Here is a 24,185-nt window from a genome sequence, read left to right as displayed (position 1 = left end):
GATCAGGTTAAATCTCACATCAAATCATCTGTTCTCCCCTGACAGATTTTTGGGAAAGGGGGAGAGAGACATGACAGCAGCTGCAGACAGTTCAAAGGCTTTCAAAGGGTCTGGAGAGCCTAAAGGAGGCACCTCACTCAGTGAAGCTCCAGGCTGAAGCCCTGTCTCCAAGTCACAGCCATAAGAAAGAGCCTACAAGGTCTCTAATATTTCTTGATTGTTTGCTAAATATAGCAACACAGTCTAGATCCTCTGGTGTACAAATAAAACTCTGCTTCACATATTCTGTGCTTTGCTCACCAGTGTGCAAATATGGCTACGATGTCACCCCAGTATTAACTGTGTCCTGTGCTGCAGCACCTGCAGTACCAGAGCTTGGACCTTTGCAAATTGGAACGTGGGTTTGACGTGATATTCAGGTTCTTGTTGTGGCTGATGATAAGTTTTGTTTCGAAGGTGAAACAAAGTCAAATTCTGTAGCTTCACATGTTGCCAGGAGACAAACAGTTGTCTTCTGGTCATATCTCATCAGAGGCTCTGGCACTAATCCATTTCCAGGCATCACAGCTCATAAACTCAGAACTATTATGGACTCGATAAAGTCAATCGATACATTAGCTAAGTGAGATGGAATGATTTAGCTCTTAGGGAAAAAAATATAGGGCTCAGTGTTATTCAATGCTGGGTTTGAGCATCCTGGTATAATGAATTACAAGAACACCATTCAGACAGACACACCTGTCTTGGCACATTCTCTTGAAATACAACCAGGAAAACAAAGCCTTTTTTTGTTTTGTTTAAATTAATTGATTAAATAAATTCAGAAAAAGGATTGCTTCTTACTATCTGTTCTACAAAAGCTTCTTGAAGAGCTTTTTTCTGAGACCCTATTTCATACTGAGTATGTGTAACAGCACAACAAGAACCTGGATTTGTCCCTTAGAAACTTGAAAAGTCAAACTCCAAAGTATCAATGTAAGACTGGTAAGTTTTTCAAAGGTGGAGAAACCTATAGCACTGACATAACCTTTCCTCACTGGCAAATCTGAGCTAGATAGAAAAACAAAATGACAATGGGAGGAAATGGGGTACTGTAGATGCCACAATATGCATTAAAAATACATTTTGACACAAATTCTCTTCAATCCTACATGCTACCTTAAAGTAATAAAGGTAAACAGATGCATGTATTTACATACATCCAAATAAACAAGTGTATGTTGACTTATCACAATATTTATGAGGCCTACTTTAGAAACGAATTGAATCTTTTATTTTAGAAAGTAAATATATTTTATTTAATGCTTCCTATTTGAAGAAAAAATGTTCACAACATAGGATAGGGAAACTGCATTAAAAGAAAAAAAAACAAAAAAACTGAATACTTTAATTCAGAGGCTTTTAGCATAAGCTACAGCAGTGAAAATGTGCATTGAAATTACTGGTTAGCCTGACTACTAAAAACAGTTATTTTGGCCATAGCAAAGAGCATAGTAGAATTATTCTTTCTGTAGATTATTTCTATTAAGTTTCATGTTTCTTTCAGAAAGACAATGTGAGCACTACTCATTAAAGGTGGAAAGCAGGAAGAAGTAAAATCTTCTAGCAATGGTTCAAGAAAGCATATTACAGTAAATGTGCAAACCTGGTTTTCTCAAAGGGTGACTGAGGGCCAGAAAATGACAGGACAGAGATGCACATACCCCCGACAGATTATTTAATCCTGCCAGTGTGCAAAGGAAAAACATCAGCAATAACATTAATATTCACAGTGGCACCCTGTGATGCTTTCATAATTTAGATTTTACCTCAGTGTGAAACTTGGCAAATTACTTTTGTTCCCGTGTTTATTGTCTTTTATGAAAGGACAATAACACCCCTACATCAACCCTGCATTGTGATTGCCCAGAAAGCACCCAGAAATGTTTGATATCCAGGATTTTGCAGTCTAGAACTGAAGCACACTGGAAAAGCTGATACGTGTAGAAGTCACTATGGTTACTGCCTACACTTTCTTTGCCTCCAATAAGATCTTTCATTTCCATAAGCATTAAAATTCACCAAATGCACCAAAATTATTCAGACAAAAAAAAATAATCTCTGGTTTATAAGCCTTTTTGCTGTGTTGCTTTTTTATCTTTTTAAGTATAGACTCTGAGCTGAGGTATATTATTCCACATCTGAATATAAGAAAAAGTATTGCAGAAGAAACCTTGTTGTGGAAATGCTTTGTGGACCCCCAGCTTCAGCAGTATGTGTGGAACAGCTGTCTGCTGTTGGCCAGTCCAAAGCCAAAACCCAGAAAACACTGTACAGGATGCCAGAAAAAAAGCACTAGCTGGAGATTTAGCAAGCCAAATCCGGATGATTATTGTTAGCATTATTGTAAATCTTCCCAATAATAAGAAATTAAAAGTTCATCTTCTGTGGTTATACTCTCTATCTATTGTAATAAGAAATCTCTATATGTAGAACAAATTTAGTTTTTGGGGTTTTTTTCTTTGCTTTATTTTATAGCAATCAGCATGATTCTGTCTTTTAGTATTCTTATATAAATGTCAAACTGGCATTACTGCCTGTAATATTTCCTTATATCTCATGGTCACTCAGTATACCAAACACTTTAAAATAGTACCCAGTGGCTGTGTCCTCACCAGTCATTTAAAACATATTTTAGTTTTATCCTTTTACTTCAGTTAGCTTTCTACTTAAGTTCCTTTCAGCTCACTGAATGATTTTGTTCCCTGGTATTTCCTGCTATTTTGAAATCCTCCCTGATCCACCACTGTCAGTTCTCCTACATACAAGTAGCCTATTTTTTCTTTTCACCTCAATTATCTCCTTACAGCTAGTTGCTTTTAGTGTTACATATTTGACAGATCAATATATTCTTTATCAGTTCAGTTACTTCCCATTATTTTTTCTGTTTGCGATTTTGCTGATGTTCCCTTTAGGTGAAAATTCTTAATTTTACTCTTTAATACAATGAGGTCCTTTCACTGAGAACACTCATAGATGGAACTATTCCAAAATCATAAATACTTTCTTAAAAGATAGATATGCAAATTACCCTTCAGACCAGATGCCCAACCTGTCAGAACTCAGAATACTGCTATCATGGCATTTGCTTCTTAAACCAGACTGGAAAATGGAGCTTTTTCCTGTAATCCCTCACCTTCATAATAACAAACTCTTGCTAATATATTAAATATCACACAAAACAATAAATCAGCAGTGATCACTTTTCCATGTATCATTTCCATGTATGACACCTAGATACATTAAAGAAGGGGAACTCAGAACTTCCTAGAAGTTCAAATTCAGCTGTTGGCTTAAAAGAGACAGAAATTTGTACATAAGCCATAGAAAATATTGAACAATCCTCTGCTCAAAATTTTTCAATGTAAATGAGAATGTGACAAAGGTTTTTACTTCTGATGAAGTCTTAGTAAATGCACATGCATCCAGATTTTGACAAAAACAGAAGCAGTTTAGTGGGAGCTTATAAAACTTATGGAAGAGGAGTACACCAAAAGGCTGATATTTATTGGTAGAGTGCTGCTCTGACATTTAAGCTGTTTTCTGTTATGCTTGTTTACTTACTTGTGCTCCTGTCTTACTTCCTGGGAGAAATGCCAAAAAAATAAAGTGACCTCTGTATACTAACTATTAACTATGTCACATCGTGCTGCTTAAAATATGTTACAACCTGATTGGCACAGAAACACATTTTATTCTGTTTGGGAGCACTTATACCCAGAAGAATGAAACTTCACAGCCCCAGCTTTTTTGGGAACCAAGAAGTCAGCTATAATATGGCTTTTCATAGGGGTTCAGCATAGAAGCTATGGAAAAGTATCTTAACTCACAGACAAGGTCATTTATAATGGAACAGTATTTGAAATAAGCACAGATCTTGCTCAGATTAAATTAATCTAAGTTTGGGATGAAATGACCTGTAAAGACACAAATTATTCTTTAGAAATCATTCCAAGCTGCAAACACACAGGAGACATGCCCTGGTTTTGCCTAAATCACACACCAATACAGTGCAGATTCACAATCACAGCAACTGAATACACAGAATAAAGAAAACACAGCTTTAAGAAAGTTACTATCTTACACAACACAGCTGGCTGGTAGATTTAAGCAGATGCAGATGCTGAGGAACAAGTGACTTCTGTAGGCCTGGAAGATGCCAAGACACAGAGTGAGCTGCAAGGGGAGAACAAGAAGGGGGACCAGAGAAAGCCTGCAATAGCCAGGGATGGGAGCAGGGATCAAGGACTGCTGTGAACAGGGAGACCTGCTCTCCGTAGGGCTGTGCCCAGCATCCCTCCAGGAGCATCCCTGCTCCCCCGCGATCCGCTCCGGCCAGCGCCGCTGTGAGCGAGCGGACGGCTCCATCTAGAGGCGAACATCCCCCGAGCTGGCGCAGCGGCATCGCCGCCTCCGAAATGCCTCCTTCTCCTCGAGTCAGAGCCTACTCGAAATAGCACTCTGGGCTGCTGGCCTCTTGGCAGGGATACCCAGCAGGAGGGAGCGAGCTCCATCCACCTCACCTTCTGCAAAGGCTGAGCAGTCGAAAACCAAGCCAAGCTTTCCCTGAAATCCACCTCTCAGTTTGAATGGTCTCCCACACCAAGACTTGCCAGATTGGTTCTGCAGCATCCATAAAATGACACGGATCGAAGGCTTACTCTCTTTCTGATGGCAAGAATGGGTCCCACGGGCAAAGGGCTCCTGCACTCCTTTACTACTTGTGACTCTTAAGAAATACAGAGTATTTCCCACTAATATCTTGGTAAGCACATCTGTATTCAGTATCAAACAGAGCACTAGTAGTTAATATGAAGTTAAAAAAGTGTTTAAAAAAATAATGACATTATTAAAAAGAACATTTATAATCCTTTGTGTTGCAAAGGCCTTCTTTGTTGAACAAAGATGCAGCTATTATTTTCTCTCCATCAATAAACAAGTATCTTATCTCCAGCCACATATTGCTACTGATAAAGAGCCCAGGAGGAGCAAATCACACACTTTAAAAATTATAAGCAAGCCTAACTTCATCCTCTCTATTGCTGGGGCCTGGACTCTGTGCCAGGCTATTCTCACAGAAGAATTTCTTTTCTGCACTAATCAAGAAAAAAAAAAAAAGCCTTTGAGTGCATGTTTCTGAAAGTCCTTTTCGCCCAGTCACAGGCTCAAACTTGTATTGCAATGTAATTTCACAAGCTTAACTCCACTGTAGCTTACTGTACATCTAAAAGGGCTTTTTCAAATAGGCAGCAACCAGTTACATGAATATAATTCTTCCTGTTCACTGTTTCCAGGCTTGTGGGGTATGTAACACCAAATATGCACTTTTTATAAATCAGTATGTTTAGATTCAGACAAGCTGTGTATCTGAGCAACAGCACAGCAAGGAGAGACTGTTGTCTATGCATTGCATTTGCTCAGATTACTCATTTATTATACAATAGTGTCCTAAATTTTACCCATCACTTTCTTTGGGTGTTTTTTAGTGAGGAAGAAAATTTGGATTCAAACTAGTTTTACTTTTTCCATAATGATGTATTCTGCTAGTTAGATATAAATAGTTAAGAATAAAACTAGTGAGCTGATTATTGTAAGTATGACACATTGGGGAGTATCGGGAGAGAAAAAAATAATGCTCATTTTCCTATATAAATTAATTGCAAAAATGTCTGGTCATTTATTAACCTATTCATTTTATATGTTTTACTCATTTTAGATGTATTTTTGCAATAAGAATGCAAATCTAAATGAACAAATGCAGAGCAATATATTTTACAGTTCTAGGTTAGGTTTTGGGTTTCTTCTAAGGGCACATATTTCATGAAGCATTATTTTACAGGATTCATTGTTGAAAACAAAACTAGCAAACTACACAGTCATTTCTTCCCTGACTTCTTCCTGCTTTAGGAATTCAGATCCAGTTTGCTGTTACTCAAAACAAAATTACTTGCAGCTATGACTCATAACTTTGTGGTAGCAAAGAATATAAGATGTGTGTCTATTTATGTAGCACATGCATAACAGCACATTGGAAGTTTTTTAAGGTCTCTTCTAAGAGAAGTGCAAGAGCATGGATGGAGAAAGAGCTCATTGGAGTCAAAGGAGGACCCCAGTGAACTCTCATATGTGTTTACAAATACATACAGGTACAAGGGCACTGAATATGTACCAGCACCTATGGGAAGAGTTGAATACCAATCAAATGGAAACATCAGAGCTAACCTCAAGAGGCTCTAGTGATTAGCAATCACTTATGCTCAAAGACATTCCCACCTTGCAAGCTCAGCTTCATCCCTTGGCTTCAGAGCCAGAACAGACCAGTCCCCAAGCAAGTCCTGCCTCTTTGCAGTGCTTGGCTTTGCAGTGTCCAGCACTGAGTTAAATCAATGTCTCAAAGGCATTGGTGGCCAAAGAAACTGCACAACTAGTGTGCCTGTGAAACATATGCCACTGTCCCCAGCTTTACCTGGGTGATCCAAAACTGAAAAAAATACAGGTGAGAGATGCTCAGACTTTCATTATTGCAATAAGTTTTTGGAGGAAGTCTTTTTATGAAAATCTGAATTAATCTAAATGGAGAGAAAAAGAAGAACAGCTTAGGTCAAGATACAGTGCTCAGAGAAGTGAAAAAAAAAAATGGAGGGAAAAGTAGCATGTTGAGAAAGATGGAGAAGAGGGCCTGTTATGATATAAGTTAAAGATGTGGACAGGACAGAGATTGTTCACAAAAATTTAACACAGCCCCCTCTGTGTTGGGAACACATATGACACAAAAATCCTAACCTTTTTTTTATATTTGGAATGGTTTAGCCTTCTCTTGCTCTACCTGAAAATGGTAAAATATATGAACAGTGACTTCCGGTGACTGAGCTACAAAAGTATCCATGGGTGTGATGCCAAAACTTCAAATGTCGAAATCAGAACAAGACTGAGACTATTTCAGTCATTGTAGATCAATGTTCCTGGTCTAAATTAGTCAGCTGCCTGTTATGCAAGATCATCCTCCCTGCTAGTCATTCTCACAGGGTATTTACAGAACACTGTATGGGAATGGTGAGAATCTGAGTGAAGGTACTACCAGGAGGAGGCTGTTTTAAAAAGAATGTACTGCATACATTTTCAGGCAGACATTTAAGCAGACATTTCTATAAAGCATTTGCTTTTCCCTTTTGCATTATATATGCACACATACATACATGTACACAGACATACATGTATACACATACACATCATGTTTTTCATGTCATTGCAGGTAATGTGGGAAGGAAGGCATACATATATATGTTTTTAAAAATCTTTCTAGAGCATGAAATACTTCTGCTACTTCTAGGTAGCACAGGCTTATTTGGAAATAGCTTTCAAAATGCAGCCTTTGGAGAAAAGTATTTCACAAATCAAAGTGATTCTCAAAAAGCTTATTTTGCCATGATAGCATTTACTAGAGTAGGAGGAAGAGGAAAATTTTGTTTTATATCACTCCTGTGGATTCAAATCTGCCCTTTTCTAGATGTTTGATTCAGTGTCCTGAACTAAATGTAAAACATCCTGTTAAAAAGATCACAACCAAATGCACATAAAATATTTCAGCAAAATGATCTGCTGCTCTTCTCCTTCCTTTCTATCTTGCACACTCATTTCCTTACCCTCAGTGGCTGGGGTTGCAATATAGTTGCATTTGTGTGAGATAATTTCTGCCTGCTTAAGTAATGCTAAAAGACTCGTTTTTGGAAAAATACAGAACAAGTGAAGTGATCATAAGGTGGATTAGCTCAAAAAAATCTCATTGAATAGCCTTTTGCTGTTTGCATCATATGACAGGATTTCTCTGTGCAGTGTTATCTCAATTACTGTTCTACGAATACAGTCATAGAGAAGGCAGGGGGGGAAAAGTCATGTTTAAATTTTTAACTATTATTTTTACTGTATGTTTTCATTTTTATTTCTTAAAGGGTACAGTACATGAATTTAAAAAGCCTGATTTATTTTGTTAACCCAGAATAGAGCATGATCTGCACTGATTTAGGGTCCATCTTATTTGCTAAAGCTGGAGATGAAGACCCAGAATTGTTGAACCAAGCCAAGAGTTAGGCTACTTTTTCTTTGATAAAGAGCATTTTTTCAATAGCACTTGACCAAAAATGCAGGAGCTTCAGCAAAACCCTCCAAACTCCAAATGGACTGTCTGATGATTTGGCACAACTTGAGATAATGCTGAAAGCAAGTACAGCCAAATTAGTACTTGCATTCAGTTAAAATGAAATGGACTATCATATAAATAGATCAAAATTGGGCCCAGATCCTGCAATTCACTATGCAGGCAGACTGTCAAGTGCAGAATCAGCACTTTGGTGAGCAGAAATCTAATGAGGAAAAGCTCTAAAATGCCGGAAAGAATTATTAGAAGAAAAACTATTTAAATCCTCCACATAACTAGAAATATTTCCTAAATACCACAGAAACTAATAAATGAGTTAAGAGCACTTACTTAGAACCTGTAAATTATTCTTTAAATGTAGCAAAAATAATTTCATGCAACAATGTGTCAAGCCAGTTTTGAAAAAGCGCTAAAAAACCTTGATGACTGTGTTTATCCACAGCACAGCAAGTGTATAATCAGTCTTAACCAGCCCAAGAAGCAATGCACTACCTGAGCACAGCACAAGTGACACAGATTTTAGAAGAAGATTAAAGATGAGAGAGAAGGAGTGAAAGGTTAAACATACAAATCCCACAAAGAAAGGAGTCTTTAAATGCTGGTCTGTTTTGAAAATTGCAGCCTACAGTGCAGTTCCTCTGCTTCATGCTTGCTCCGAATTAAAAATAAATAAATAAATAAATAAATAAATAAATAAAGATAAGCAGTTTCGGATTTTTAAAGAACCAGTTTCAAAGAGAATTCTATTCACATTAACAGAATAGATTACATCACGTTATATAAATAAAACCTTATACTGTGACACAAGGATCTGCCAGGAAAGTCAGAAATTCGATAGACAGAAATGCTGTGAAAAATCTGCAAACCTGAACAGAGAGGAGAAAAATGAAACAAAGGAAACAGAACATGTTTCTAGACTCTTTATGAATAAAAATAATTACAAATAATAAAGGAAGAACAACAACAACAACAGAAAGCCTTACCATGATGTTTGCACAACTGTGTGTCTGTAGCCCATGCTAAAAATGTGGATACCTTCTGTTTCCATCATCTCAGCCCCTCTAGTGGTCAATACCTGAAGATCTTGCCTTCAGGAGGGACACGATCTATCCATATGTACAATTTGCTCTTGCTCCAGTATCTTGACAGATATTTTTTTCTTAATGGTGTAATTTTTTCTGGAGATATAACTTGTCACTTTTTATTAGCATTTTTGTCAGTGCTGCTGCTACGTGCATACATTTAATTGCTAAGCAACAAAGAGTAAGCTCTGCACAGCGCATTCGACTACTGCATTCCCTGTGCCATGCATTGTTACTAATGCACTTGTATAATAAGAACTACCAAAAAAAAAAAAAAAAAAAAAAAAAAAAAAAAGCAAATATATTTATTTCTGTTTCCATAGCATCTAGAAGCTGCAATCTGGAATCAGGGTCCATCATGCTAGCCACCAGGAAGAGAGCTAACAGCTGAAGGAAGATGGGGGCAAGTGGACCAATAGAAAGTGCACAAAAGTTAAAAGCAGAGGTGAGTTTCAGTGTTTCCATAGATGAATAGGTTAAGTCTAAAGCTCAGAGGTGACTAACCACCTATAGTTAGCAATGATTCTCAGACACTAGAGAACTATTGCTGTGGCTAAAATACTCTAAGCTTTTGCAAGTGTGATGGCCTCAAGGTGTAAAGCATTAACAGTTTTCAAAAGTTTATCAGTCTGGAAGAATAGATCTGCATTGTATCAAGAAATACTCTCTCTTCCTTTTTCTCTTTAAGTTGTAGAAAAAAATAGGGCAGGCAGTCTTTTCTCACCAAATGTTACACGTCACTGTCTGCTCTTCACATTGAAATATATATTTGCCCCTATCCTTGAAGGCTGCTGTCTCCAAAATCTGAGTTTGGCATTAACAAGGATTACTTGAGTCAATCACACAGGGGACAGACACTACAACTCCATCTTTCCTTTGCTGAAGTGAAGCAGTGTTCACCAAAGACTTCTCTTTATATCTGAGACATACAAGGACAGTGGTCCCCCTTTTCTCTTGGTGTGACTATCAGCTATTTTGCAGACAGCACCTCATTTCTTAGTGCCATATCTGCAATGCTCAGCAAGAAGAGCTGCTTGACTGCAAGCCTACTAAGCCATGACTGTGTAGGTGTGCAAACTTGCACAACCACATACAACCACTTTTATTTTTGCAGTTAGATTCAGGAAATGGGCCTGACTCTGTCTGTGTGTCTGTCTCTTTGGTATTTCCCATGTACCCCAAATGGACCAAAGAACTAGATGGGGAGACCAGGTAAAATCCTCCCAAACTTTATTTCAGGATACTATATACCAGGAATTATAGCAGGTGTACTTAAAGACAGGCTTCTACACTATTAGCCCAAGGATCAAGAGGAGTGCCAGGAAAAGAGGTAGGTGCTTTTGAATTATGAACTGTCATGTGCACAGTCCTGCCCAACAGCATTAGTATTTCCTCTGGGTGCCAATATTTTTGCAGAAAAACTGGAGTTCCCCAGTATCTAATGTGTCCTGTCTCTTTTGGTGGGACTGAAACAAGGGCTGTGGCTGTCTTCTGGGCACAACATTCTTTATACTCCCATGGGAAGACCAAGCAGAATTGTTCTAAATGAACCACAGCAGGAGACCACAAAGAACATTATCAAATTCCCAAACTAATTAAGTACAGCAGTACTTAATCATACAAAGTGCTTCTGCATTAAGCTATTCAACATATTAATTACTTAACCCCTGAAATATCATTGTGAATATATGCTTTTTATTGCTATTTCATAGGAGGTCAGATGGATGCTTGGAGAGGCTGCATATTTCCAAGAACTACAGAGTCAAATCCTGTCACATACAGACCTTGCTGGAAAGTCTAGGTAACGACAGCTTTGGCAACTCCTGCTCCAGCAGAGCATTTTTAGTTCAGAATCACAGAATACTGTGATTTGGAAGGAACCCACAAGGATCATTGAGTCCAGTTTTTAAGTGAATGGCCCACATGGGATTGACCCCACAACCTTGGTGTTATTAGGAGCAGGGTCTGACCAACTGAGCTAATCCCAGTTCGGATCCTGTAGAATCCTGAACCAGAATAGATGCCACCTGCTAATTGGGAGACCCCAATTTTGCCTCCAGGGTCATTCTGGGAGATAAATACAGAACAAAATTACTGACTTTCTAGCTACTAGCTACTAGTGATTTTCTTATGACCCAGTCCTACAATTCCTCAGACTAAGGATTCAACAGAAGGTAGCACAGAAGTCTCACATCACTTGGCTTCTAAGACAGAAATTTTAAAAACCCATCAAATGAGGTGAATTAATGACATATTACATTATACTTGTGTGCTGATAACAGTAAGAATTTAATCTTTTTCATACCATATAACTTCCTAGCATTCAAAAACTACTACATGAATAGGGTGTGCTTCTACATTTCTTAACACACAGCTCATTTCTGGATCCTCACATTGAACATCAGTACTTTCTTCTGCTTAGCTCAAGACACCAGAATGACTTTGTTTGATGGGATTTTCCTAAACATCAGTCTGAACACCAAACACACCTGGGCCTAGAATAGCCTTCTTGAATTCATTGACACAAACTCATAAAAATGTTCTGGGTTCAACCCTTATGATGACTCAGGTGTGACTGTGAAGCACTAGGCACACAACACAGTCTCTGAATGTGAGCTGCAGTAACAACATGTGCAGTACAGCCAGCAGGGAGGGAAAAGGAAGGCTGCATATGACCATCTTAATGGTCACACACTTTACAGCAAAGGGTTCAAATAAATGCTTTATTATTCCTCCATTTTTATAACTGCCCTTTAATGTCTCCAAAGGAGAATTGCAGTCATAATCTGTTTGGCTTCAAGGAGGAAAGTATTCAGCTTATGTGCAGATAAGTTCAGAGGTCCTTAGTAACAAGACTATGTTTAATAACTCCTTTAATTTTTGGTCAGCCTTAAATAAGTTACACAGTTGGACTAGGTGATCCTTGAAGGTCCCTTCCAATTAAAATAATTTATTCTTCTGTTCCATTCCATTCCATTCCATTCCATTCCATTCCATTCCATTCCATTCCATTCCATTCCATTCCATTCCATTCCACAGTGTTGGGCACACCAGCCCCAGACCCCAGGGCAGGCAGGGTGATGCCCAGTCTAGCTGGGGGCTGGACATCACAGCAGCTGTGGACTAATGGCATTTGAAAAGGGATTTTTTTCTTTCCCTAGCAAGCCCCATTAAAGAGCATGTCTACTTACAATAAAAATGAAAGGGATAGTAAGCCTGGTCTTTGCAGACTCTCAGCATTCTTTTATCAAAAAAGCACTCACAGCAGCAGTACCATTGTTCACACTTCTTAAGTCACAAGGGTTAATGGGGTCATCACCCTTCAATGAGATGGCAAGACAAGCCTTACTGGACTCAGAAAACAACCTTTTTCTGAAAATAATAAAAATTGACAGATTTCTCTCTATTAGAAAGGTATTTTTCATGGACTGGATCCATCTTGCATAGACCACCAGAAAGAGCATAATTTTCAGCCAGTACTAAGCTAAATATATGTTTATTCCTAACTCAAAACAGCTTTAAAGGTGTGTCATAGAAGACTGAGTCCAAGCCAAAATAGAACTGTGAATTAAAAAGACATTTTCAAGAGGTGTATGTGTAAAAGGCTCAAAGATACTTCTCAGTTCTGGAAACAAACCTTGCATTTTGGTTGTTTTATTCCTTTTCAGAGAGATCATTCAAAAGAAGCCAAAAGTAAACATTCACTGACAACATAAAGACCCCATGGGGTCCTTCCTCAACTGCAGTGCTTTACAGATAGTATTTTTTTCTGAGCTATTATTTTCACTTCCTCCATATCCACCATTTTTGTGAGGTTTGTCTTTTTTTTGTCTGCTAATGTGTGCCCACCACTGTGGGGAGAGAATTTTATCCAGCAGCCAGCTAAGGGGCTGAGGAGTAGCTGTGAGCTTTATTGTTGCAACATTAATAATTTAAACCTTCTGTAAAACAGTTTGTTAGGGATGGGCATGAGGGCATTACAGGGCTTTCTGTAGTTTAGTTCCTCAGATGATGAACAGTAGAGCACATCTTCAAGCACTTGTCTCCAAATCAATGCTTCCTTGCTTGTAAGGCAGAGGCAGGGAATGTTTTATTCACAAGATTTCAGAAATAGCTAAATGCAGCTCAAATGACAAAACTTTTAGAATATGTACTTTACTTAAGCTTTGAACCTGATAGTATCTGTTAAGATTTAAACATCTGAGAAAAAGAGCTTTTCAGTTTCTAAAGTAGTGAGGTATATTCAGTCTCTACTGTATTCTAAATCTTGCAGTCATTATAGTAACTGAAAAATCCTTCTCAATTCCAAACATTTCCATCAGTTCAGAGTGAGGTGGAAGTGGGGGACATCCCAAAAAATCCTTATCAATAGTATGGGGTACGGGGACAGCAGTAAAATCCTAGGAATTATTCAGATCTTAGACTAAAATCTCTCTGCATGGAGGCAAAAAATATTTGATGTATATCATTCTGTAGAAAGAGCTTTTTGGCATGTGAGAGCTGTATAACAGTGAAAGAAGCCTTTGTCTGTTGGTTTCATTTGCTTATGGTAACAAGAACAAAATACCAAAACAAAAATACATTAATTTTCAGTCTTTATTAACATAGCTGTATTTGCATATCCAGGACCAAACTGAAAGGTTCTTGTCTACATTTCCCAGAGGAAAAAGGATGAGAAGATGTAAGTGTTAAGACTGTTTTGAAAGTTTGATTTTGAAAGACTGATTTTCTTTGGAAATAATACTGACTAGGCTGAAGAAAGCCATCACTCATTCTCTAAAATAATGAAGCCATAGGATGAAGTGTACTTTGATTTCCTGATAATAATAAAAGTGGGAATACTTTTTTACTGTATGTAATGTGAACAAGAAAACAGTGATGTTCTCTTGGCATGCAAAGGAAGTGTATCTGAAATAGTGTGGTATTATTTGCAACAGAAAATTATGTATAGCAGGATTATGCAATATGCTGCCCCTCACCAACACTGGTAAACATCAAGTGTTTTCATAAATGGAACAATAGCATCCATTATGTTGTCTCAGAATACATATGCTTCATAATTGATATTATTAAAAGGGGAAAAGTCTGTTCTGTAAAAGCAGAGCAGTTAAGTGATGCTCATAATCCCTACCATGCAGTCCATTAACCTCAGAAATTTTAAGTAGCTTTGTAGTCATCCGTGGCATTTCAGATTTCTCACAGCTTCAAATCTGTGGGCAGCTTCACAAGCTTTTTGTAAAGTTTCTCATGACTAGGACATCTGTAAAAGTCCCTCCAGACCTTTCTTCAATTCATCTTGTGTTAAGCAGTCAGTAATTGACATATCTGAATAAGGATAAAGGTACATCCCTAAAAACATGCTCTATTGAGTGCAATATCTTTTTTAAAAGACTTATTGGTAATTGTACATGCTAAAACATTAAAGGCATTCTATTTCTTAATCCTACCTTTTTCTTCCCATTTCAACGGGAGTTTTCGATGAGCAGCATTCTCAGACAAGACACATAGAAAGTAGTCAAAATAATCAGATATTAATCTTCTGCCTTTTAAAAACTAAGCCACCATTCAACAGAGGTGTCCTCACTATTTAGGTGAAATAAATTATTTATTTTAGAGTCAGATGAAAAATTGCAACACTGCCTAACACGTTGCTTAGAGACAGCTGACAAATTTTCTTCCTGGATGTCTGCTTGGGAAATATGAAAGGCAGAATCAGGATGCTAAATTTTGGCATGGTGTTTTTTTTGTTAGTTCCTTCAGTCCACAGAGGGAAGAAATTCTGAACCTTTGTTAATTCTGATCTCATGAAACTGGCCGCCTTTTCCTAGAAGGAATTGTTTTGGGACTCATCTGTTATCCCTCACAAATGTACCTGACTCCTTGACAAAAATACTTTGTATTTCCAATACACATATATGAGCTGGGCCTAGCTGAAGAAACATATGAGGATTATGTTAGAGGAATTCAGAGATCTGCATGCAGAGAAGAGGATGTAATCTCTTCCTCTCTGGCTGGCAGCACTAAATAATGTTACACTACATAATATAAGAGTATGAAAAAGATATTTAAACACTCAGAGCACACTAATGTCTAAAACAGAGATACAAAAATACACTGGATGTTATATCTCAGGGCATCAGTTCGATTATTTTAGTACTAGAGGAGAAGAAACAATATATTCACCCTCTCAGAAATCAAATCCTGCCTATCTTACTTGAAGTTCACCTTGTGTGATGACAAATCTAGATGTAGAGCTTCCAAATGGCACATGAGGAGACAGCTTTAGCTGCCTGGGATTATTCATAAAAAGACCATGTCTGAGCTGCTGGCCTGGGTTTTGAATCTAAGACTTCAAATTACAGAATTTTTAAGGACTATATATGTTTGCAGTCTCATGAGCAGGGAGAAAAAAATGAACCAGATTTGTGATCTGAATACTAGGGAAAGATCATTGCTTTAGATCTTGTGTTGAACTGCACAACTGACTTTGCTAAACTCAAACAAAATTGTCAGTGTCTCATTTTCCCAACTCCTGGTGACCAGGGCAGCAATCACACTGAACGGCTCAGCTCCAGTACTGCCGTGCCAAACCCCTCTGCGCCAGCATGAGACTCCTTTTGGCCCCCCAGATCTCCTTCCCCACGCTGGCCCTGGCTGAGGCCACACTTTGGCAGGGCAGGACGCTGAGTCTCCCGGGATGGGGAAGGCGCCTCTGGAAGCGCGGCAGAGCCTCGGAGCCCCGAAGGATGGAGAGGCAGCAGCAGCTCCCCCTCCGCTTCCTGCAGCTCCCACGGGAGCCTCAGCTCCGCTCCAGCCCACGGGCACGCTCTGAGTCACAGCTCCCAACGCAGGAGCTCCATCTGCAAGAGGTTCCTTCTCCGCAAGCAGCGGGAGGTGACACTGACTGGGGAAAAAGGCAGGATGTGGCATTCATCTGAACGATGCTGTACCAATGTCCCACATCCTCACTCTGCTCCAGGGTTCATTCAGAACAATCCAAATGGGGGGTGGAAACTCGTGTTTGCTTGACATGCGAGAGGAAACCCTTCAAATTACAGACAAATAACATGCATAAAAACTTTTTTTTAATGCTTACCAATGCTGTCTATGAGTCACATTTTTTTCCCCCCAAAGAGAACTGTAAACTAACTAAACACTAAGTATATGTTTGGTAAAACAGAATATCCAAATTTGTTAGATCCTTTATAAAGGTCATGTTCTGTAATGCCACACTGATCACCACCTGATCAAATTGCCTACTGCTCCAAATTTAATGAGAGACTGAAAAGTCTCAATGGTAATTGGGATAGATGATCCTCTAAAGAGAGAAAGTGAGTGGGTAGTTAGCTGAAGCACAGAAGAATGCTTATTAATGTGGAGGTGTAAGAAATCCTTTCTGAGAAGAACAATTAAAGACTATTTTATTTGGAAAACATTGAATTTTTATTTGTGTTGTTTCACTGAAATCCTGGACACAGTATCAATTCTCTAATGGGGGAAAAAAAAAGGAATAAAAAATCCAACAACCAATAATCCAGCAGGCTGTCTTCTGCCTACAATTTCATATTGTATTGTAAATTTAATGATTTCAAATTTTTTAGTATAAAATTTGTCATTATTTTCAGGAACTTTCTAAGTGATTTGTGTCTTAGTCTGTTTTCCTTAAAAGATTTTACTCCAAACAAAGCCATCATCAGGAAATCCAAGTACACAAAAAGATTTAAAGACAAAGACAATAATAACTATCTGACTGAAAATTACAGAAGTACTACATTAGAATAAAAGGAATAATTTAATTTCAATTAATATAAAGTCCCTCAAAGACACTAAGCATACTTTATGCTCTTGCAGTAAGATTATCAAAATGTTTTACCAGGAGTTGAAATGGCACTAAAGTAAAGTGCTGTTAAATATGTTACTCAGATGTTCATCAGGAATACAGTGACAAAGGGGCAGTTCTTATAAAAATTGTTCTTTTTAAAATCATAATCAGATTTTTTTCTGTTTAAAAGATAGGGACAATTTCAAATAACTATTATTTAAAGGAAATCCCATGAACTGCATTATATAAAAGATCAAGCAAGGCAACTGCAATAGCTATTCTGGGTTCATAATCAACAGAATTACTGACACTTTTATGTCCTTAAGTCTGCAATTCTACTCATATTTTACTCTGACTGCAAAATGCATATCAAAATTCCAGAGTGACTTTTTTGAAGTAAGAATGTGCCATGAAAGCAATATTTAAGTTTATATTAAAAAAGAAGGGGAGGGGGAAGTAAGCACTTAAGACCCTCTTTTTAAAATATCATTTAAAACTGGTAATTCAGTGGTTCTTAAAGGGGAAAATAACATAACAAAAATCTTTTAACTCTGTTTTATTTCTGAGAAATTACTAGTCCAGCTGTGAGGAGCTATGACAAGTCAGGGATCCTCAGGTCCCAGACAGGAGGATTGCACAAGTGCTCCAGCTTAAAAGCTCTTACAGAAGCCATATTTGATGTTCCTTGTCTGTTCTGTGCCAGGAGCATGTCAAAATACAGATGAATTGTGGTTCAAGACTGGGGTTAAAAATCTATCCTCAAACATATGACTGCAGTTTGTTGCTCAGGTGAAAGGTTGACTAGTTTTCAAGTTCCCAATTTTCTTTTCTTTCAGAGCAGGTATTTTATTTAGAGCCATATCTGGCAGGGTGAAAAGGACAGACATAAACTACTTGGTATAAAATCTGTGACAAGGTACTTGGGAGAGTGGAAAAATGTACAAAACCACAGCAAACACAAGCTATAAGCAGCAGAAGAGATTGAAGCATGAACAACCACCAGCATGAGCAACCACCAGCATGAGCAACCTGGCCTCTTCCCAAGCTTCCAGGAGAAATGAACTTCAGTAAAAACTTATTTCCCTTCTTAAGAGAAGGCAACTGTGGTTTCAGGCAATTCCCACCAGGTCTATTATTATTTACAATGGAGGCAGACATCACTCTTAGCTCTTGCTCAAGAAGAACAGGCAGAGGGGGAGAGCTGCAACAACTTTCAGAAGAGAAGAGGCGTCACTGTTCACAGCACATTCTTGGCTGCAATGAGAAGGGACTTCATTGCTAATTATGGCTTATTAGTGCTGTTGCATATTAAGTTATCATAGAAGGGTTCCGGTTAGAAAGTACAATATCATTTCAAAAAACTTCTGACCTACGTTTCCCTGAAGACACTGAAGTCCTTTTGCCTAAACCATGGATCAACATTACCTCTCTCTAGCTCAATGGCTCTAGACTACCTCCACAGGCTTAGAGAAAACACCCCAGTCCCTGAGAAGAGATCTGCTCTACCCTCAGACTGAGAAATTTCACATAGAAAGGCTACTCTTGCACCACTGTCCCTGTCCTGTCCTGTGAGGGGTACAAGAGACAGCAGAACATGACCTGGGCAGTGGGAGGATCACAGACTGGGCATTAGCTGCATGGGAACCACATCCATCAACAATTCAAGTCAATCCTTCAACTGCTCTGCCTTCAGCAAGGGACATGTAGCACTTGCTCCCTGCTCAGCCCTGTGTGCCCATGCACACAGGTGAGGTAGTGACATGGCACCAGCTGGGGGCTTCTGATGCTTGGAACATGCCACAGCCTGTCTACAACACAAAGCACACTACAATAAATATCCCTTTACCTCACCAGATGCTCTTGCCAGGTGGAGGATTTGGACCTGTTTGAATGTGGTTGTGTAATTATGACTGAACTCATTCTGAAGAGGAAGTTTGGAGAGGTTCCTCTTCCGTCTCCCTTAAGCATGGGATAGTGAAGAGCAACCATGGCAGAGGCAGCTCTTTCTCTTTAAGTCTCTCCTCATTTTCAGACTTTGAGGAAAAATGAGAATCTACCAATGTTTCTGCTGAAATTCAATTTTCAAGCCTATATTTACCAGATGGTTTTCAATTCTGGAAGGAGAAAGGAAGGAAAAAAATAAAGTATAAGTAAAAACAGAGGGAGAAGAGAGACTGTAAAAGCTAGTTTAAATGCTTGCATCATATTATTTTTAGGACTGTTTCCATTGCCCAGATTCCAGTGACATTATTAGATAAACATTTAGCAATCAAGTCTGTAAATCACTGTCTTGAAGAAAGACTCTCCTGGACAGAACAGAGAGAGGAGGAGCAGGTAAGAGCAAGACAGTTACAATTACTCAACTAGACAGTGGTTATTCATCTAATCTCTAAAGAGAAAGCATATTTTATTATTCACTCTGTCTAAGCTCTGTTCTGTATGCCTGGTTCTTTTATACATTGAAGACTGCATTACTGAAGTACAAAATTAATATAAATAACATTTACATTCAACTCATAGTTCCTATGTCACAAAGCTTAAGAATGCCAAGCAGATGAATCCAAACAAACTTAACTTCAATGTCATTATAGGAAGACTCAGGAATAATAAAGCATGAAAATATAATAGTGGAAAGGAAAATAAAAAAAGAAACCCCTTCTTCATGTTTGGTTTAATTTTATTCTCTGAGAGGTACACATTGCAATTAATTGTGCAGGCTATAAACTAAACATGAACATTTAATCATGGAAATCACTGTCAGTTAATTGATTACTGTCAAGAATCTGTTGATCACAGAACTTGTTTCTTCTTGATCCACCTTTACAAAACTGAATATTAATGCACAACAAAAATAGTACTCTTTGCATGCAAAACTTATGTGTTTCACTGAAGACACCCCCACTTCCTCCTACCAAACAGCTGTGTACAATAGTACATTCCAAAAAATTTTCTTTAATGCTAGAGCACCAAAGAATAGCTGAGGTAAAAGGAAGTCTTTCTGTCAAATGCCTTGTTTGGTAAAGACACTTGCATGTATTTTAATTTTATTTACAAATTTAAAAGTTATGTAATATAACTTCTTCCAGGCCAGAATTATTTTACAATTAAGCTATCATCTGAATGAATCTTAAAAGAATTTATGGCACTTTCTACTCCATCTATTGGTGAAAAATATATTGAAGCAACAGAAGAGGTCTGACTAGGAAAGTATGTATTATGGATAGACATACAAACCTGTTACTAATCAACTATTCATGAGTACAGCCAGAGCAGAGACCCATTGAGAAGTGCATTTTCAGCACAAATTAGGAAAAGTAAATCTCTAAATGGATATATAAGCTAAGAACAATATCTAAAAGTATCTATCTTGCTGGTAGTCAATGCACCAAATAAAGTAGGGAGTATCTTGCTGTGTGCAAAGACATGGTGTGAAATGCAAGGCTTTTGATTGTTCTGTTATGGACAAAACTTGCCTGATGGTGATACATCTCTCAATGTCTCAATGTTTAAGTCCACAAGCTCATGCTAATATCTTGATCCATTTCAGCCTGTAGGGAACTTGTGAAAGATGGCATTCACCAAGTCAGGGTAATTTCTGTGCTGCAATGGGTGGTTCTGGGATGATTCATTTCAGGGCAGGTTTTTCATACAGTGCAAATTGCAGCTGCTTAGGGGTGTACTGAGGAGCCTCCTGGCTGGAAGAACCTGCAATGACCAGGCATGCAGAACCAGCACCAATTTTCTTGTGGTATTCTCAGAAGTTTGATCCATTCTTACTAACAAAGTATTCTTTGTGATCAGCAGCTTCCTTTAGATTGTGCATTTAGCCTCCTCTTGGCTTATTTTCCTGTTTGTTATGCAGAGTCCTGAGTGGGTATATACTGCTTACCCATCCAACACTAACTTTAAGAGTTAAATTAGCTCCTCAGTAAGCTGCAGAAGCCATTTCCTTACTGAAGGACAGTGGAACTGTGGCTAACACCCCTGAATGAAATAGCATTGCACTAAAGCTTTAGATACAAGACAACCATCATTTGCCTGTAGACTAAAGAAAACAAATAGGATTTTTAATTTCTGATTTAAAAAAGTATTTGGTTCCAAAGCTCAAGGAAAAGGTGGCTGAAAGCTCTTCAATGATTGCTAAAGCTCTTGCATCATTGAGCAGTGGCAGAATTGAGTAACTCCCCCTTGATCCACTGCAGTGATCTTGTTGTACTTCAGCAAGGGGTTCACAATGACCCAAAGTTCTCCATTCAATGCAGATAGCAGGCAAGCTCTCCTGGCAAGCACTGTCCAAGATGACACAGAAGGTAGGTCAGGCTGGGGCTTGCAACCTGGCATTAACACACAGCAAAGGGTAAAGGCAGAGATGAGAAAAGAATAGTGTAGAGGGAATCTGTTAGGTATTTTTTAAAGAAGAGAGTCAACATGTTTCCCATGGACTGGATGTAAATGGAGCAGTGTGCTCTGTTGCTAGCCAGCAAGCAGATAAAGCTGCATGGAATGCATGACAGAAGAGCCTGTTGGAGATACTTTTTCACCTGACAACTGCACAGGCAAGTGGAAAACCTCATCCTAAAAAGGAGGCTGTGGGTTTCTCCACAAGGACTTCCCAAATGCTGGTGTTTCCCAGGGCTCAGTGTTGGCCAGCCCTGTTTAATACCTTTATCAATGAATTGGACACAGGGATTGATGCTTCCTCAGCCAGTTTGCAGATCACACCAAGCTGGGTGGGTGTTGATCTTCTGGAGAGTAAGAAAGATCTGCAGAGCAATCTGGACAGGTTGAGGCCACTTTTATGAGGTTCAACTAGGACAAGTGCCTTTTCCTGCCCCTGGATCACAGTGAGCCCAGGCAGTGCTGCAGGCTGGGGGCAGAGTGCCTGGAACGCTGCCCAGTGGAAAAGGACCTGGAGGTGCTGGTGACAGCAGCTGAACACGAGTCAGGGTGTGCCCAGGTGCCAGGAAGGGCAGTGGTGGATCAGCCATGGTGTGGCCAGCAGGAGCAGGGCAGGGATTGTCCCCCTGTGCTCAGCACTGCTGAGGCCACACCTCGAGTGCTGTGTCCAGTTCTGGGTCTCTCACCACAAGAAAGACACTGAGGGGCAGCAGAATGTCCAGGGAAGGGCAATGGAGCTGGGGAAGGGTCTGGAGCACAAGTCCTGTGAGGAGCAGCTGATGGAGCTGGGATCATTCAGTCTGGGAGCAGGAGGTTCAAAGGAGATCTCAGTGCTCTCTACAGCAGCCTAAGGGAGCGTGCAGTCTCTGCTCCCAAGTAACAAGCAGTAGGATGAGAGGAAATGGCCTCAAGCTGCAACAGGGGAGGTTTATACTGGATATTAGGAAAAATTTCTTCACCAAAAGGATTATCAAACATTGAAACAGGCTGTTCAGAGAAGTGGTAGAGTCACTGTTCCCAAAGATATTTAAAAGATGTCTAGATATGGTGCATAGGGCCATGGTTTAGTGGTGAACTTGGCAGAACTGGGTTAATGATGGGTCTTGACCAGAACTCAGAGGTCTTTTCCAACTGAAACAATTCTGTGTTTCTTTTTTATAAGGGAAGTATTGCTTGAACTAGCAGGCATGAAAAATAATTTCTCCTTATTTTAGAATTAAGGTTTTCAAACATGCTCATCAAATATCACTGAAGGGCACCTTTTTTTCTTTCAGGAACAAGAGACAGAATAGATGTTTTTAGGTAAAATACTTACATTACTGGCCTCTGGTGGGAGTGGTGAGAAAAACTGAACTACAGCTAAACATCAAATTTCCAGTCACTAAATTTTATTTAACAACCTGATTTTCAAGATGTTGAGTTCAATCAGTTATATATCATTTTCTGATGCTGGATGTTCACTTTACCTGAATATAGCTATGCTAATTATCATGTCACTGTATCTTTGCTCCCCATGGGACTCCACTTTGCAATGGGCCACATTTTAATAAAGGAGAATGTTTTCATCTGCACCACTGATGCCTATCCAGACCTCCTTGCAGAGGTTTCCTCCATTACAGCTGTGTACAAATGGGTGCAAAGGCGTAAAGTAGCTACAGATCTAATATGAATGAAAGTACAACTTCAGCCTCTTGCTCACAGGCTGCCCCCTTTTTTTCACTTCTACTTTCAGAGTATTGTGAACACTGGAATTAATATTTGCTGCCACTGTTTTTTCCTTTTTTATAAAACCATGCTGTAATAAAATTGAGACTTCTCCAGAAGTCTTCACAAAAATCAGATGATGAGAGATAATTAATTGAAAATATTAAAGTAAGAATATTAAAATGCTTTTTCCCTAGGTCTTCGTTTTCACTGAAAGAAATTTGCACCTACTATTTTCCTTACATAGCTTCTAGTCATATATCTAAGAGGACAGATTAAAGTTTAATTATTTCCATTCACCTTGCAATGTTCAAAATTAAGGTGCTGTCATGAAGAATGTGTATGGAACCTTACATGAAATAACAATAATAAGGTCCTTTTCTTCTATTCCCACGTAACAGAAAGTAAATACTATGGACAGCAAGAAAAAGTTTCTTACTAACATTTAACTGGAAGATTTTATACATTTGACAGAAATTTGAGAAACTTATTTCCTGTTTGTATCTTAATTCTAAATAATAACCTAATTTAATTTCTGTGAATTGTAATCAACATTTATGTAAATTGCAAACGAGGAAACACTTCATACACTAAAAAGCTAAAATGCTGTATACAAGTCACTTCTGCACACAAAAGTATCTCACTGTAACTCTATAGTGTCATATTTCAAGTCAAAAGTACTGGTCATAGGTATCTTGGAGGTATTCCACACTGTCCTCCATGTCAAAAAGATTGCCACAGAGCTGCTCAATGAGCATACAAAACCAGTTCAGCTAACTCAGATGTCACTAGTCTAGGTGACATGGTTATGATCTTCCCTCCTACAGTAACAAATCTATGAGTGGAAAAATTACTGCCTTCTCAGTTGGTCCAAATTTTCTGTTTATATGCAATTTTGCCATTTTCCTTAAAGCACAGAGGTAGCTAAATATATATAAAATAAATATATATATAAATATATATATATTTATATAAATATATATAT

General features: G+C 38.6%; 1 protein-coding gene across 7 annotated transcripts in view; it reads right to left on the bottom strand.

The window, feature by feature from the left end:
* Positions 1-24,185, bottom strand: part of DLGAP2 (DLG associated protein 2) — a 440,625-nt gene that overhangs the window by 317,036 nt on the left and 99,404 nt on the right. The window contains exon 1 of one of the 7 annotated variants that reach the window (XM_056488338.1): positions 9,178-9,256. The exons of 5 other annotated variants lie outside the window; for them this stretch is intronic. In XM_056488338.1, coding sequence (XP_056344313.1) covers positions 9,178-9,180 — 3 coding nt within the window. In that variant the 5' untranslated portion in view covers positions 9,181-9,256. Of the gene's footprint in view, positions 1-9,177; positions 9,257-24,185 lie in introns of those variants that run through there. One more of the 7 variants, XM_056488342.1, reaches the window with a different exon arrangement.

The sequence above is a fragment of the Oenanthe melanoleuca genome, chromosome 3 (genome assembly GCF_029582105.1).
Source record: "Oenanthe melanoleuca isolate GR-GAL-2019-014 chromosome 3, OMel1.0, whole genome shotgun sequence".
Classification (NCBI taxonomy): Eukaryota; Metazoa; Chordata; class Aves; order Passeriformes; family Muscicapidae; genus Oenanthe; species Oenanthe melanoleuca.
Note: the sequence above shows the minus strand (reverse complement) of the source record. Positions and strands in the feature narration are given on the sequence as shown.